An 18,893-nucleotide genomic window follows, 5' to 3' on the forward strand; every position below is an offset into this window, starting at 1 on the left:
GCTGCCACACGCTGATTGCGCAGGTGTAATCACGACGCGTGTCCGGATCTGTGGACTTCAAACTGTTTCTTGAACGAAAATCTCTAAGGCCTTAACTTATTGTGATGGATTTAATATTCAATTTCTTTTTATTTAATCATTTTTTTTGTCATTTCAAAACAAACAACATTTTGATGATTAAAACGTCCCTTAAAAAGTAGCTATCTGCTATTTTTGGGTTGTCGACTTGTTTCGTGGTTCGAAGTTTATTAATGAATAAATAACAATAAATAATGGAGTTATATAGCGTCAAAACATCCATGTTAATCCACTTTTCATATAAAATATTAAAAAAAAAAATGTTAATAAAATTAAAATCACGACAATACATAATAAGCATGTATACAGAAACAAAATCTAATCTACATCTATTTCATAAAAAAATTAGCCTTACGGAACAACTCAGTCCGCAGACATTTCCTGAGAGATGATAAATTTTCACAGGACTTTGTCCGAGGACTGAGTGTGTTCCATAAGCATGGAGCAATGGATGAAATTGGGGTTTAAAAAAACAAACAAAAGTGGATTTTGAGGTGGTAACCTTTAGAAGTTGGGACTAGGATGATCTTAAATTTCGAGTGGATGATATTTTTCAGTTCCTGCAAATATTCAGATCCCAATCCATGCAGACATCTAAAAACATAGTACAATCTCTTAAATTCTATCCTAAATTTCACAGGAAGCCAGTGCAATTCCTGGAGAACTGGTGTTATATGAATTCTTTATTTCGTTAATTTTATAAGTCTAGCCGCTTTATTTTGAATTTGTTGTAGTTGATGAATTAATCTGCTTTCACAGCCAATGAGAAGGGCATTACAATAACCTAAACTGATAGTAATTAAAGAATTAACAAGCATCTTTGTAATATCCTCATCAATATAATGTCTGATTTTTCCAATGTTTCTAATATGATAGTTACACTATTGACATATTTTTAAACCACGATCTTCCATGGATAACCTTTGATCTAAATACACCCCAATATTTCTCACACAAGAATTAGGTTTAATAGTATTTTCACCCACTAGTATCTCATTTGTATATATTTTTGAGAGTTGATACCTATTTCCAAAAATTATCATTTCTGTCTTGTCATCATTAAATTAAAGCTTGTTTAGTTTCATCCAATCCTTTATGTTCACAATACAATTATCCTTAACAGTTACTGATGACAGCTCTGAATCATTATTGAGTTTTGTATACAGCTGAGTGTCATCAACATAAAATGAAAATCAATGAGAAAGGTGGATAACATATCAGAAAGGGGAGGAGTATACATTGTAAAACGGAGGTGGGCAAGAACAGATCCTTGAGGCACTCCACGTGTTTATATGGATGGAGTTGATACATGGTTTTCTATAATTACTGACCAAATTTCTTTCAAACAAATATTACTTTAACCAGTCAAAAGCAGTGCCACATATATAAAATTGATTACGTAGTTTAGTCAAAAGTAAATTTTGATCGATAATGTCGAAGGCGGAACTTAAATCTAGTAAAACGAGCACGGCAGCACTTTTATTATCTATATCAATTACAATATCATTAAAAACTTAAAAAGTAATGCCGTTTCTGTGATATGTGAGGCTTTGTAAGCAGATTGAAATTTAACATTTAAGGCATTCGTCTCTATATGGTTAATAAGACGAGCAGCAACGACTTTTTCAATTAATGTTGAAATGAAATTCAAATTTGACACAGGTCGAAAATTCTTTAACATATTGCAGTCAAGTTTTGCTTTTTTTTCTTCAGGGGTCTAACCAAGGCATGTTTCAGCATATTTGGAAAATCGGGTAACACTAGACTTTCATTTTTACGATGGATGCAATTGCTGGGGCAAGATAATTTGCACATGCCTTTATGAGCCCAGTTGGTGTTTTATTTAGCGGGCATGATTTATTAGGCATATCAGACAATATATTTTTAACTTCCTCTATTGTTACGGGCTCAAACGATGTTAACGCTTTATAACGGGTGTTCATGGTTTTAGTTGGTTTTGTCGTGCAGGAAAGTGTTGTGTCCTGTAGTGTCTCTTCAGTTGATGTTGCTCTTTCAGCCGATGTCACGTGCCTAGTCATTGTTGTTTTGTCCATTGGTGAATTCACTTCTTGTTATTTCAACTAGTGATGTCGTGCTGGGATGTAGATAAGATGGTATGGTGGCGCTGTCGTTGTCTAGTTCCTGTTGGATGTTGAAACTTTTCTCTGTGAAAAAGGTGTTGAATTTGTCACATAGTTCTTTTGGACATGTATTTCTTGATAGATTTGTTGTATTCGATGGTGTGATCATTTATTTGACAGTATCATCAAGCTTATAAGAATCACGTTTGGTATTTATAAGTGTCCTTCACATATTGCCGCTTGTTACTGACTATAAGTTGATTGGTATCACTTTCGGCTTTTTATACCATTTGTTTGTAAATTTCTTGTCCAGACTTACGCCAAATGCGTTCCTAATGACGTCTGTCATGTTTGGCCTTGAGGATTTCAGCAGTGAACCATTTGGAATTTGGTCTTAGGACGATTGTTCTGGAGGGGCGCATGTTTTTTCAGACAATTATTGAGAGATGTGTAGAGAAGATCTAATTTCTCTATGACGCCGTGTGTTTTCATAACTATTATTTATGTCCAACTCACGAATTTGGTCTAGTAATTTGGTATGATTTATATCTTTCGTTTTTCTATAGTTGACTGTACGCCGATTTGAAATCGGGACAGGGACATTGACCTTGAAAAATATTGGGTGGTGGTCTGAAATGTCTGGGCTTCCGATCCTGACATCACTAGTGGAAATATTGATAGACCGTGTGAAAACGAGATCCAGGGTGTATCTACCCTCGTGAGTTGGTCCTTTGACATTTTGTTTGAGATTGAATAATTCTAGAAGTTTGGTCAAGTTGTCCGGAATCTCGGCATAAAAATTAAAATAATCTAAGAAGATAATTTCTCCAGTCTCGGTGTTTTTTCCATGGAGAAAGTCTTCAAACTATTATAAAAGTTGTATTCGTACTCTTGTTTTTAGTTGATGGTGGTGGTTTGAAAATGTTTACGACGTTAAAGTGTCTGTTATTATGGCGAAAGTGGATTTCGATGCGTTCAAATGAGTCGAAGTTTTTTTTTACTTTGATAACATTCAATTGGTCTCTTAAAACACACATCAAACCACCTCCACGTCTTTGGTCTCTATTTTCTTGATGATATGAATATCCGCTGGGGATGATCTCGTTTATTGTTATAGTGTCAGAAAATGTCAGCCAAGTTTCTGTAATAAAGAATAGATCCAATTTGTTTAAGACGATAGAATCATTTATTAACACACCTTTATTTCGCACAGAGCGGGCATTCAGGAGAGCACATTTTAAATTGTTTTCGTCATCTGTTCTCCTTTGTTGTTGCTGTTGTCGCCGCTGTTGTTGCCGTAAAGTAATTAGGTTGGATGAGGGTAGTGATGCTGATGATAACTAAGTCGACTGCGAAGATGGGGATGGTGGTTGTGATGGAAACGATATGGAAGATGACAGCGATGATGACGGTAATGGTGCTGACGATATCGACGACGATGATAGTGGTCGTGGCTTTAAATCAACTGTTGTGTATGTGGGTAGGGGTCGTGATGGTTTGTAATGGTGGGGACGATGTGGTCTGTGGCCAGTGGACACTGGTATTGCCCTTTGTTTTCTCGTTCCACCCGGTTGATGAGAATTTGACTCAATGCCGTCAACAACACCGTCTCTTGTTGATAATAAAACGTCGATGTTAAAAATAAAGTAGGTGAATAAAAATCTCTCGTAATGTGTAGGAGAAAAAGATTGGTAAAAATCAGGTTTTAGCTTAAAATCCATTTTAAAGAATGAGAATATCACAGAAGTAGTTCGTTTGAGATTAAAATTGATTTCAGATAATTAAACACAACGCCGTCACACGATTAACCATATAAAATCCACATTGAAGCATAAGAATTTAAAGTAAAATCGAATAGAAAGACAAAAGGAAACAAACACGACGTCCTGTCGGCTAGACATGTATTGGTTCGATGTTATCCTGACACGCGTGAGTTTATATCAGATGCATTTTGAAAACAAATCGGATCGGAAATAATACGTTTTTAGATGAAAAACTACTACCTTTTACCAATATTAAATGAATGACCTTATTATTTTATGGTCCAGTTATTTCAAAATCCTTCTGTTTCTTCCATATCGATGCCATTTGTAATCAGGCCAATTGACGGTCTCGTAATAAAAACGATGATAAATGTTTAAGAGTATACATCCACGTATATTAAAGGACTTTGCAAAAGATATAACATTTCCTGTCTGCTACTTAAATAACAAATCTCTTTCTAATGGTGTACTCCTTAATGATTGGAAATTTGCAAATGTTACGTTAATACTCAAAAAGGGTGATCAATGTGATCCATCTAACTACAGTCCAATAAGTCTATCGTGTACTCTTTGTAAAATATTAGAGAGTATAGTTAAAGAGAAAATAGAGTTACTTTTCTTGAAATGAATAAATTGCTAAATCATTGTTAACAGGATTAAAAAGGTGCGCTCTTGCATAACTCAGTTATTGCAAGTAATGGATGATTTTACAAGATGTGTTGATGAAAACTGCAATATTGATGTTATATATTTGGATTTCCGGAAAGTTTTTTATTCTGTGCCACACAAAATATAATTTTTGAAACTGAAAGGTTATAGAATTACTGGTAAAATGGAATGTGTCTTTATAACTGGTCGTAAACAAAGATTTGTCATAGGTGAATGTTGCTCTGACTACATATGCGCAACTAGTGGTGTCCCTCAGGACAGTGTACTTGGTCCTTTACTGTTCATTATCAATATAAATGAACTATCTTATACTATAAATTCTAAATGAAAAATGTTTGCTTATGACACCAACATTCATGCACCAACATTAGATAAAGATACCTTACAAAATTATATAAATTCACTATATAATTGGTCTGAAAATTGGCAGTTTTAATTACTAAATGTAAAGTCCTGCACATTGGTAGTTGTAACCCTCTATTCTCCTACTACATAGGTAACAATAATATGACTGTAATGGCAACTACATGCTCAGAAAGGGACTTGGGGATCATATTATTTGATAACAAATTTTGTTTTGATGAACATAAAAACAAGCTTGTGGGAATTATATACAGAAGCTTTAGCTATCTTTATTTAACAACTTTTGTCCAACTTTATAAGTCTTTCATAAGACGGTGTATAGAGTATGCAAATAGTAGTTGAAGTCCCTTATTTAAGCGAGAGTCTGTTAACATTGAGAACGTACATAGACGCCTGCGAGACTTTTACCTAACATTCGACATCTATCTTATTTAGAAAGATTAAAGTGTCAACATTTGCCTTCACTAAAATGTCTTGGAATAAGAGGTTATCTAATTCATATGTATACTCGTGCATTGTTTTTTCAATAAAGATTCTAATCATATTATAACAATTATTTGCGTGTTACAAACACTAGGGGAGATAAGTTTAAGATATGTGTTGAAAGATGTAATTTGTCTATATGACTATATGGAAAATAATCTAATTCAAAGTGTGACAATTTGGAATAATCTAAAGTTTGAGACAAAAAATTCTAATTCAATTTATAATTTTAAGAATGCTATTGATCAAGAGCTTACCTACCAACATGATATTTGATTTTGACGAATAATGTAACATGACATAGGATATTATTCTCTTCTGTATATCAGTTATTTGAAAATCTCGAATGTACAAGATGGACATGCCAAATTAATGTAAATAGAGTTCATTATTCTACGAATATATGACACTTAATTATGCATTAGATGTTCAATTCTAAATATTATCAATTGATTGGCATTGAATACTATATACATAATTGATAAATTGTATCTATGCATAAAAGTCTCAAAGAGCCTTTAAATGTTTTTAGAACTGATTAACTCTTAAAGGATACGATACGACACGATACGATACGAAAAAAACAAAATAAAACAAAATCGTGTTTGCTCTGTGTGTGAACTTTATATTTAACGAAATATAAAGATATCTTGGACGTGCGACGATTTATTTTTAATTTAGGTGGACTTTACTTTGAAGGTTCACATCGGGAAACGCAGGTTATTATATATTTTTTAAACATATTATTTTCCTCTGCTAAAGATTACAAGGGCTTCTGAAATGATATACATTTTAAAGTCATTTTCTACACGAAAGAGCTTGATTTGGAAAATAAAATAGTCTTTTACATTCTCTTTTTTTTTCGTTAGGTAATTCCATGTCGTGACATAGAAATAAATGCCGTAACCTGGAATAAGTGAAATCGAACAAACATAAATTGTACAAGTATAAAAAATAGCAAAACACATTTTCTTGCTTGTGTAGAATCTTTTAAATATTCAAAGAAGAAAAAATATCACACTGGAAAAATAATAGACACGACATGAGAGCTATCAGTTTAAATATTTTTTTTTTTGCTATGTCGTTATGCTCTGTAGAATCCGCCTGCAAAAAAAAAGAGAATAGCGACAGCATAGGGAAAATCCTTTTTTACAGACACATTTCGTGAGATAAAATTAATAGAAGGTGGCGGGGTGGAGGTAGTGCGAATATGCTTCGGTATAGGGGGGGGGGGGGGGGGGGGGGGGGGGAAGGGGTGGGGGGGGGGGGGGGGGGATTGCGCCAAAATTCTGAGAATAAATAAATAGACAGAGCCTTCTCATTCTTTCTCTTCCCTTTGATCAATGCAGTGGCCTGATTTTCCTCTCCGAGGTAAGTTATCAACGAGTTTCCTCCGTCTATCCTTTTCTTTTCTTTTGTTGACATTTCGGGCTTTCTGTTTCACCGACCCTCCGGGAGCGGCTCGAATCATCACACAAAAAATTATCATAACACTAATTCAATTCAATTGCGTGTCATACCTGGTTTCAACAATGACACAGACATGATTGTTACCTCAATATAAAATTGCACGAATGTCTAGTTTTTGTTTTATATATATATATTATATATATATATATATATATATATATATATATATATATATATATATATATACATATAAAGAGAGAGAGAGAAGAGAGGAGGAGAAGGAGTTGGAGGGGAGAGAGAGAGAGAGAGAGAGAGAGAGAGAGAGAGAGAGAGAGAGAGAGAGAGAGAGAGAGAGAGAGAGAGAGAGAATGTATATATATATATATATATATATATATATATATATATATATATATATATATATATATTGTGTGTGTGTGTGTGTGTGTGTGTGTGAGAGAGAGAGAGAGAGAGAGAGAGAGAGAGAGAGAGAGAGAGAGAGAGAGAGAGAGAGAGATAATGAATGTTATGCATGAATATTATTGCAATGTGGGCTTTTGCTATTACGAATTCAGGTTTGCTAGATCAACCTTTGGTTAGACCCATCAGTAGTTTTCTTGTGCTGTAATAGAAAGAGTAACATACTGTTATAATGATAATGGTACTATTTGGTGATAACACTGATAACAAAGATAGAAATGTAGTATTAAAATAACAGAGACAATCATATTGATGTTTGTAACAATAATAGGTGTAAATAGTTATGATGACGATGATGATGATGATGATGATGATGATGATGATGATGATGATGGTAATGAAACTTATAATTATACCTATAATAAAATAATAATAATAATAATATATAATAAATATAATAATAATAATAATGATAATGATAATATAATAATAATAATAATATAATAAATAATAAATTAAATAATAGATAATAACGATAATAATATAATAATAATAATAATATATAATAATAATAACATAATAATAATATAATAATAATAATAATAATAATAATAATAATGATAATGAATAATAATGATAATAATGATAATAATAATATGATAATAAATAATAATGATATGATAATATATAATAATAATATAAATAATAATGATAATATAATGATATAATATAATAATAATATAATAATAATAATAATAATAATAATAATAATAATAATAATAATAATAATAATAATAATAATAAATGTGTGATTTTTCACTTTTTCATTCTCATCAGGTATAATATGATATTACTTAGTTATGAGTTTCCGCCGTAGTGTCTTTAAAAAAAAAAAAAACCAAACATTTTTTACGGTGAGATAAAGACTTGAAAATGTGAGAATGTGACAATATTTGACAAAACAGAACGTATTAAAATTAATATCCCCCCCCCCCCAAAAAAAAAGAGCATTCCTCGACAGGAAAGACTCATTTTTGGGATGATTTTACACCTACGTAATCGGAATATTTTCGTTCACCAAAACAGCCCCTAACTCCTTCCCAGTTTCCATTGTCAATGAGATCTCGGGATGCCTAAATCTTATTGCCGTCACATTCTCACTCGGCCATAAATCGATGGATTAAATTTGTAACCGATTCACCAACTTTGAGATAAAACAACAAGAGATAAAATCAATTCGTGAGAATATCTTTTGAATGCATGAAAAGATCTGATTGGAAGTTAAATTCGTTTTAAAATAGAACGGATATATAAGTGTTTGCAGTTATATTATGATCTCGTGATGCCTAAATCTTATTGCCGTCACATTCTCACTCGGCCATAAATCGAAGAATTGAATTTGTAACAGATTCACCAACTTTGAGATAAAACAACAAGAGATAAAATCAATTCGTGAGAATATATTTTTGAATGCATGAAAATATCTGATTGGAAGTTAAATTCGTTTTAAAATAGAACGGTTATATAAGTGTTTGCAGTTATAATCGTAACCGGTGTCTTACAATTTAGCAAAACGCGTGGAAGTTGATATCACATTTACTCATCTCGTCTTCGTTTACATAAATCTTTGAAAAGGTAAGGATCTATACACTTATGATGTCAAAACCTCCTCATGGTATATCCATGTAAATTATTAATGTGCCCGGAAAGGATTGATCAATGAATGAATTGGGTAATGTCTAAATAAGATTCACATACTTATCCTAAACATCGCTGCGACTCTTGCTGTCAATTGTTTCCGGAAGCTCTGCGTTTCGTGTTTCCGGTAACAAGATGACGAACAAACCAGACGTCAAAGACAAAACACCAAATATTAAAACGGGGAGAGCCTTCCCAATGGGGCCGGAAATCAAAAGACTCTGCAATATACAGAAATAGATTTTTGTTTTATTTATAAAGAGTTCAAGATACTTAAAAGCGTCTTGTGTTGGCCACATTGATTAGAAACCCACCTCCTTTATCAAGATATATTTTGGGGTGAAAAAACTATTTCGTATAATAAGTTTAAACCTAAGACGACCAGAAGAAGCCGACATCCACTTACTTGCCGGTTTGATAACCCAACTCGTTAGGGGCTCATTTTTGCAATGGAAATCTCAATAAATGACACAAAATATTGTCCATTATCTACAACAATTTTAAACCAGGATCATAATTGCGATCGGGTGTCAGACCTCCGTATATGTACACGTTGGAAGTAGCTAATTTTCAGTTTGTTACAGATATAGAAACGATTTTTATTCTTGTTACTAAAAAAAGTATCTAAATTTAACCAAAGGCAATATTTTCCACCAAAGAGTTTTAAAAACTGGAATTTTATATAACTAGAGCATTTTTATAGCTTAGTATCTACTAAATGTGCTCAAAGCGCTTTACTTAGCCATTTACCCATAGTCCTTAGCCATTTAAAATACAGGATGGGACATGTTAGGCGATAATACTATTTCTTCCGACGTACACAACCCTGTTAACGGCCAGGTAGTACTTATTTTACACCTGAATACGGTGAGAAAATATGAGTAATGAGATTCTCCCAAGGATTCAAATGTGCCCTGCTAAGAACGGAAGTAGATAACTGGACCTTACGGTCCGAAGGCGAGTGTCATACCACTAGACCACATCGTCACAAAAATACCCCGACAGTTTGAGACGGTGAAAAACGAAATATAGGGAAAAAGAGTAAAATAGATATAAAGAAGTCTTTACCTCCAGGGATCTTCGATGACAGGAGCCTTAAAATATATATAACCCGCCCCCCCCCACCCAAAAATAAATAATATAAAAGAATGTAAAATATGTAGATTATTCACAAGACAACTATTTTATAAAGCAATCAAGCTACCAACACCCCCCCCCCCCCCCCATTGAAGAAGAACCTATAAAAATGAAAACAAAACTGAAAAATAACAACAACAACAACAAACAAAACGACAACAAAGAAATCGACAACAAAGAAAACAACAACGTAAACAAAATTTTGAACAAATCATCATAATGTCTCAAACCGCAACCCCCCCCCCCCCCTCTAAAAGCGAACAAACAAACAAAAATAATGGAAGTGGGAGGTGGGGTGGCGGATTTCTGAAATTGTTTATTTAACAAATCCCTTAAGGGAGCGTTCACATATTACGTCATCAAAAATTTGCCCTTTTTAGACCCCCCCCCTCCCCCAAGTCATCACTTGTCATCATTGACCTGACCCCCCCCCTCCCCCAACAGATGATGACGTCATCTAATTTAATAAAAACTAAAAGATAACTTTAATTTCACAATATTTATTATTCATTTTTCAAACCATAAACATTGATTATCAACGTTTGATAAAACACATTCAGACATTTTATTAATTTCAGAAACTGTTGATAATTTATGTTTTACGATACAATGGGGACATAAAATTTAAATTTGCAAAGATAAAATCTAACAACATTATTTAAATTAGGCTACTTGGTGCAGGTGCTATTAAAAAAAATTTCAGAAAGTAATTTAAAATAGTATAGGAGGCAAATTATTTTATAGCATATTAGTCTTTTAGTGGAATGAATTTCTGTTTCAATTTCCAAACATAAAATTAATTGATTCAAAAATGTTTCTGCCTTGGACCTCTGGCAATGTTCTATAAATAGTATCATCAATTTCATCTTCATCGTCATCACTTTCTCCCATTTGCTGTTCTTCTTGTATGCCGCATTTTCGTGAATGGTCTTTCATTGCTGTGATCAAGGAGTGATACAATGAACATTTAGGGCAAGTTCGCCTTTTGAGAAGTGATACCCCTTTCCCATCTTGTTTCTTGAGAGATGGGCAATACTCATCATAGCAATTTATCTTTAGCTGTTTTGAAAGGAACAAACTTTGAAATAGGCTTCCAAATCATTTTTGAAGCTCTTGCATTTAAAAATATAGGCCTAATTTGCCTATGTTTTGATGACATCATCTTGGGTCTGACCCCCCCCCCCCCTCCCCCATGTCAACACATGTCAACATTTGGTAGACCCCCCCTCCCCCCCTAGCTGATGACGTAATATGTGAACGCTCCCTAACATCAAAATTTCTTTCCTCAACTCACCGCGCTGACAATGTAAGGGGAGAGTATTCCACTAAATCTTGCCACAAAAGAACAGAAACCGAGACCCGAGTTGCGTATCTTGGTGGGACACAACTCAGTGGTAATGATGTAAATGAGACTGAATCCAATGCAGATGCCCATCTTGCCAAGGCAATAGAAAGCGATGGAAAGCCACCGAATGTCTGAAAATGGATAAAACAATGGAAAAATTGGGACCAATTGCATGTCCTGTATTGTCTTTCTCTATGTAGCACATGTGTACTAGGACAATCTCTTGAATGAGCATACTGTATCTTTTTCACACATAACCGCAATGTAACAATGTTTCAGTATGACAATGCTGGACCTCATTCATTAATCATTTCGAAAAAAATTGACATAATTTTTCATTGAATTTATCTCCAGCAAATTTTCACAAACAGCTTTTCATTTACCGATGTCAAATTAATTTCTGACTCTCGGTATGTTTACCTTGATCAGCAATGACTAGAGCTCCAATCCCTAAGGTAGCCAAGCCACTTGTTATCATACTGGAGCAATAAAACACCTTACGGTCAATTTTCTCCACGAGCAAGGCGCTGATCACAATACCTGGGATCTCCATCACAGACTGTAATAAGATCATATTAAAATATTAGGTCGGTTTTCTAACCTTCGACACTAAATTACAATAACATAGTTACATTGAAAAATATGGAAATATCTTGTTATCATCTTGAGTTGAAAGATATTAAAGGATAAAAAAACTGAGAGACTATGTGGTCTTGTGGTATAACACTCGCTTTCGGATCGGAAGTTCCTGGGTTCGAGCCTCTCTCAGTGCATTGTTGAGTCCTTGGAAAAGGCTCTTTACCCCAATTATCTCACCGTACTCAGGTGTAAAATGAGTCCCTGGCCGTTAATAGCCTTGTTCGGGAAAAAATTGTAATATCTCCTAACAGGCGTCATGTTCCGTCATCTATGTTAAGTGTTGCTTTTGACGAGGGACTCCTTGTTAAGCGATTTGAACACGTTTAGTGGATAATGCGTAACATAAAAGTTCAATTTAAATTCTAAAAAAAGAATAGCATGAATATGTTCTAAATGAGTCAAAAACTTGTGGACAAATCTAGAGTTAATTTTATACTTTAAGAGCATTTAACGTTTTGCAACCATGGCTCTCTATTGGATATTGGTCATTATCAAATTCAAAGTTATGAAAACAAATAATATTCATGAATCTAATATTGTTTTTTTCCATTGTGCTTTTGTGACAAATGTGACAAAAACTACATTTTGTCATGACACCAAAATATAATTCATGACAACATTTATATGTCAACTTTAGCCCATTCAGTAGATGTATTGTTCCATTCTTTTTAAAAAATTTAATCAGAAGTGAAGGAGGATGTAATTTTTTTTAAAAATCGTTTTTACCTTATTTCTTATTCTGATTGTTATCTTAAAACAGCTTTACCTCAATTTCTCTATGGTATATTTTCAGCATGCAAGGGCCATTTTGTGGTATTGTGAGATGACATTTTGTTTGTGACCTGAAGCCTCGTGATCGAGTCATGATAATAGTGTTGGACTTCTTGGAAAATGAAAATTGTAATAGCTCTTTATAAAAGTTAAGTTTTGTCCCGAAACATTACATGTTGCTGTTGCTAAAGACCCTTGAGCAATTTTGGATTTTGGTGTGTTGTAAAAGCACAATTTTCCTGTTTTGCCTCTGAAAGCTCCACCCCATTCTCACCAGCCCACTCACTCAATACGTTACCTGTAATACAAAAGTGATGTAGATATCCCCTTCAATGATGTCTCCGGCGCCAAAGACCATACCAAAATAAACCATGTTGAGTGTTACCCTGGAAACGGCAAACAAAATGAATAATAAGTCAAGAACATGGGAGATTCTGTGACCAATAGCAAAACAAAGCTTTAAAAACATTAGACTAAAAAGCATTAAACAGAAATGAATATCATGTTTGAAAACATACAAAAACCCTTCCTCAGCCAAAAAGAAAAAAAAAGAAAAAGGATCATGCATGTAAAACCTAGAAAGAAGAAAAGCATATATAAATAGAAGGAACAGTATATTCCGGCCGAGTTTTTAACATTAACAATTATTCTAAATCTTTATCTCTATAATACGAGATATGGATACTTTTCTTGTTATCAATCGCCGGTGTAATAAAGTACATTTGTTTAATGTCTTCTGTCCATTAGCAGTGATTTAGTATTATACGTTATTAGATCTACTCAAGGATTACTATACTGAAAGGATTGACATGTGGAATCTTCAGCCCAGCTCGTGGGGGCCATTGGTTGGATAACGATTTCAAGCAAAATTACTACTTTTCTGCCTGTTACAATTTCCTTGAATGCGCAATAATGGATTCTGTTCTTATAATTTCGGTACTTTATAAGAAATTGGTTAATTGGCGACCATAAGTTTTAAATAATATTTCTTATGTCTTGAATGATATGAAAATAAAAAGTAGTGAACTATCAACAATTTTACAGGAAAGTATGAACTATTTTTTATGACGCCCTCTTACAAATTGAGTGATTGGGTTTGTTTTCATTTTTAAAAATCGAAAGTACGAATCTGCTTTCAATTCCTTTTAATAACTATCTAGATCTATGGCTAATTTATCGAACCAGAATCTTTGAAAAGTGGTAAGTACCAATAATAATTGCGTAATAATTATTATTTAAGAAATGTTTAGAATTAGCATCTGGCTGTAGTTCCTGCAGACGATAGTTGGACCCGTTGTCGTGCTTGCTCTGTCGAGTCGCACAGATATGGTGATCAGACTCGACATCCTGAATCCTGATTCGGATTACTGTTTCTTATTTTATTATGGCCTGTGGCTTTATATTTATATCTTTTTTTCTATATGGTTAACTGATAAATATTGACTTTATTGTATTAGTCTAGTGTATAAGTCTAGAGGGCCCTTTGCTCGTCACGTCAACTTCACAACTTGAACAGTTGCTATCTAGTCTAGATAGTCATTGCTATTGCTAGATATCTAGCTAGACTAGAATAGTTAGTGGGTCTGATATTACCATATATGATGGAGCTTGGACTCTGAATATATAGGTATGCCCATTGCATGGATCTGGTGTTGCTGATATGACTGTCAATCGTATGTGACTATTACTCTGAATATATAGTTTTGATTTTGACTCATTGATCTGAGACTGAGACTGTTACAGTTACACTACACTCATCAAACTCACTCACTCTAATTATCTCTGTGATTATGGAAGGGAATTAGGGATCTGATGCTACTCCATTGACTGAAAGGAATGAACTAATAGTCTGAATATATAGTTTTGTCTCATTGTAACTCTATTAATTAACTCTTGATTACATGGAAGGGAACTATGTATCTGATTCTGATGCTACTCATTGACTGTAAGGAATAAACTATAGTATAGTAGTCAGATTTTTTATGAATGGCGCATGTTTTTCTAGTTTTTCTCAGATGTCCCTCTATCAAAAGTTGTAAACCTTTGTGTCAACCTCCGAATCAATTTCTCTTAATTGAATAAAGATTTTGGCCCATATTGTGATGCCATATCACAAAAAAGATTTCTTCTTCACGACCTATAAAAATTCACTTTAAAACCCCTGTCATAAAATTAGAGATTTTACACTGCTAAAAATGTAAACATTTTCGCACCACAAAGTAAGATGAATTCATCGTTTTTCAAAATAATCTTGTGACACGGTAGTTCCGGCTAGTGGTTATGAGTTCACATCATACTATTTTCCGAATAAAAGCAACACACATTAACTGTTATAAAGTAACAACTAATGTAGTTTGCATCCCATTTTGACTTTGTAATTTATGGCTTTTTATTTACATCACGTCGCAATTACCGAAGACTGATATGAATCTCTAGCTTTAACTCATTTGAACTAGTGATTAAATACTCAAAATTGTCAAATTAACAATGAATGTATATATTTAACTTTGAAAAATTGTATCTATGCATGAACGTTTCACACAGCATTTTAAGTTTTCTTTTAAACCTTTAAGCTCTTAAACAATACGATATGATACGGAATCTCTATCGGTTCCTCTCTCGTAAAGCTGCGAAATGAAGTCCACTTTTATCTATCGATAAGTCGTTAATTAAAGAGGACAGCTATGGAATTTGAAATTCACAATCAACCCTGAGTTTTGCATGTTATTGTTGTTGAATTCAACCACTTATTTGTGGAAACACTGTATTATAAATTGATGAATTTCTACTTTTGACTGGTCTACATTAAATTTATGTAATCCTCTTTGGCATGAATAACAAGCTATTTCATTTTAACAAATTCTTTCAAAATGAAGAAGCGGAAAATCATATTTTTGACACTATAATCATATTTGGGTTCCGATCCTTACTAGTTATCGATTTTAATATAGCTTTTAAAATTCGTGAAAAAATATTTTTTATTTGGACAAAATGATCCAAAGGTTCATACAAATGTTTGCAGCTGTATATTGTGAACAGCTGAGAAAAAGAAGAAAAAAGTGCGCCCCTTATTAAAAATCCGACTATTGTACTCTGAATATATAGTTCTGTCTCATTGATCTGATATGTTACTTTATTAATTACTCTTAGACTATGGAATGGAATGGAACTATGAATCTGATGCTACTCCATTGACTATATGGAGTGAACCAGTACTCCGAATGTTTTGCCTCACATGAACTTTTGCCTCTTGTGGGTCTGATGTTCATGGACGTGATTTTTTAGCAAATTCAAGATGGGCAAAATTGTGGTGTTGCGAATTGCAATGGTAACTACAATAAAGCCAACAAATTTGTGTTCAGATTGCCTAAAGAGGAACCAGAATGGGAAACATAGTTAAACAAACTCCCTCCTCATGATGATATTGAACCACAACCGACAGAATTTGTTAAATGTGAAAGACATTTGTCTGCAGGTGTTCCAATGAAAATTCTACCTGGCAGACCGATCGTCCCTTATAGGGATGAAATAGTGTTAAACAAAATTACAACTACTATGTAGTGCATCCCTTAGTAGATATTTTGGTATTCATCTTTTTCTTGGGATCATCCTCCGCAGATTACCTCCCTTTGTTGATATTTTACATCTCCTTTCCCCTTCATCTAATTGTTCACCCTCATCTTCATCATCACTTTACATGTACATTCATTAATCAAGCTTCTAAAGAAATCATCCAGAATCATTCATTATACGGTCAGTTTTTAGAATATCCATCTACTCATCCTTTCCGTTTCTTGGCTACTCTTATTCACTGCTGATAATAGTAATCATTAAATTTAAATATTTTTTGGACCCAGAATTCACAATCATTCTCTAAAAGGGTAGATCTTACCGTATAATGCCCCTGCTGTTATTTTGGTTTGAATTTTCTAGATTTTTAGTTGGCCCCCACTAGCGGGAGCTGAAGATTCCATATGTCAGCCCTTTCAGTATAGTTGTCCTTGGATCTACTGAAAAGTACATTGCAATGTCCTATTCAATTGGTAGCAAACAATTTATACCCCCTGCTTAACACTAAAGAAACCGAGTGGGATAAACACCAGCTCCGTACATTATAAATGTGACGAATCTACTCTGACAATGATCAAAATAATTACAAAATAAACAAATACGAGCATTTATATTGCGCATTTCCATGTAAACAAAAAGTTTGACGAACTTCACAGTTATTCATTAAATCCATCCATTTTAGGCTATGTGTAACCATTTTCCATTTATACCGTACATTAAAATTATAAGACCTGTCAGGATCATATTTGCACTAGCACTCTTAATATAAGCAATAGTGCATCTAACCATGGACTCTTTCAGTCCTGAGTTGAGTTGGGCCAGAGCGCCTTACCAAAGAGTCAAGAATAAAGATACTATCTTCTACACTGCTTTAATACAATAGAGTCGGGGCGGGACCTATCGAGGTTGCTGTTAATGATATAATGAAATATAAGGATGATAATATGTCATTACCAGGAAAAACACAAAATGGTGAAATACAACACGTATCGCCTGCTGGTACAAATATGCCAAATCTTCAGATTATTACTGGAACCAGAAGTAGTCGTTTCTTCATCCTCTCCACTCTCACCTACTCCAATGCCATCCATTTTCATCGTTGAATTGTCCCCCAACACGTCCATATCCCAAGAGATATTGACTTTGTTGGCCTTGGCGATGTAGACGATGACGTCCTTGGCCTCCTTTTGTCTGTTCTGGCTTAGCAACCATCGGGGTGACTCTTGAATTAGCCTGGAAAAAAAGCAATAACAGACCGGTTACTTTTTCAATTGCATCAAAGACATTACGTATAAAATCCGACGTGAGCTTTAACACAGAACGAAATTTACCAGATGTGTTCAATGCGCTCCATAAAAAGTCTCAAGTCATTAACAAATTCTAACATGAAAGAGAAGACAAAGTGTCTATAGGGTGTTTTTTCCAATTTTCGATGCTGTTACTGACCAAGTACATATTTTACATCTGAGTATGGTGGAAGGATATCATTATTGAGCATTCTTTTTCCTTAGAACTTGACTTTGCACCTTCCACGAAGGGACTAGAACATATGGTCTGCATATTAGCAGCCAAGTTTCATATCGACATGCCACAAAGCTTTGCAAAAGAGAAAAGAGCAGTAAAAGATTCTTAATTTTTGCTTCTCATTTTATCCTCTACATTCCATATACCCTAGATTCTATTATATATATATATATATATATATATATATATATATATATATATATATATATATATATATATATATATATTATATATACATAATACATACATGCATATAATATTAAAGATAGGGGGCCCGAAATTCGACACCGGCCCTAAACTCGACAATCTTATATAGCCTGCTTCCAAACCTGTTTTCACCTAAATTCATGTTTTCCGACATAAAATCATTCTTGTCATCTTAACCGCCGATAAATATTCTTTCTGTTTCACATACTTTCGGATCGATAAACGGATGGAAAATTTTGTTTTACCGTGCGTAAACTTACGGTTCACGAAATCCGCATCAACGGCCGCCATTTTGTAAAATTTTAAGGGGTGGCCCTAATTTCGACACCCTCCAGGGAAAAGGGGGTGATTTTGAGATTTGGAAACTTCTGATTTATTAAAACTAAGTATCATTTTATTCAAGATACTTTTTCTGTTCGATCTATGTCATATATCATATGTTTTGTATATCCTTCTCCCACCACCCCTCTTCTCCCTCTACGGCTTACTTCAGAATAAAAGGCGAGTTGGCCCATCTATTCAGTTATCTAATTAAAAAGAAAACAAAACCCTCAACATGAGAATTAGAAAGCTTTTGACCGGTCTACTGGTGGAGCTCCCCGGCCAGTTCTATGAGAGCTTTGACTGGTCTATCCTCTTCAGAAATGTTTATGTACTGCATTTGGGAGTTAAGTCTTGTCAATCCCTCAACTGTGTTTATTAAGCGCCATTGATTATTTAATACATCTGTTCTTA

The 18,893-nt window shown here is 33.9% G+C and overlaps 1 protein-coding gene across 3 annotated transcripts in view; it reads right to left on the reverse strand.

The window, feature by feature from the left end:
- Positions 1–274: 274 nt before the first annotated feature.
- The window catches only part of LOC144968273 (organic cation transporter protein-like), a 53,833-nt gene continuing 35,214 nt past the window's right edge, over positions 275–18,893 (reverse strand). For 2 of the 3 annotated variants that reach the window (XM_078906467.1, XM_078906466.1), the window contains exons 8-13: positions 17,382–17,660; positions 13,156–13,243; positions 11,868–12,006; positions 11,397–11,578; positions 9,026–9,186; positions 7,278–7,469 (exon numbers count right to left, since the gene is read on the reverse strand). In XM_078906467.1, coding sequence (XP_078762593.1) covers positions 9,031–9,186; positions 11,397–11,578; positions 11,868–12,006; positions 13,156–13,243; positions 17,382–17,660 — 844 coding nt within the window. In that variant the 3' untranslated portion in view covers positions 7,278–7,469; positions 9,026–9,030. Of the gene's footprint in view, positions 3,771–7,277; positions 7,470–9,025; positions 9,187–11,396; positions 11,579–11,867; positions 12,007–13,155; positions 13,244–17,381; positions 17,661–18,893 lie in introns of those variants that run through there. The other variant, XR_013644554.1, reaches the window with a different exon arrangement.

Source organism: Berghia stephanieae, chromosome 3 (assembly GCF_034508935.2).
Source record: "Berghia stephanieae isolate SIO BIC M18660-M18661 chromosome 3, UCSD_Bste_1.3, whole genome shotgun sequence".
Taxonomy (NCBI): domain Eukaryota; kingdom Metazoa; phylum Mollusca; class Gastropoda; order Nudibranchia; family Aeolidiidae; genus Berghia; species Berghia stephanieae.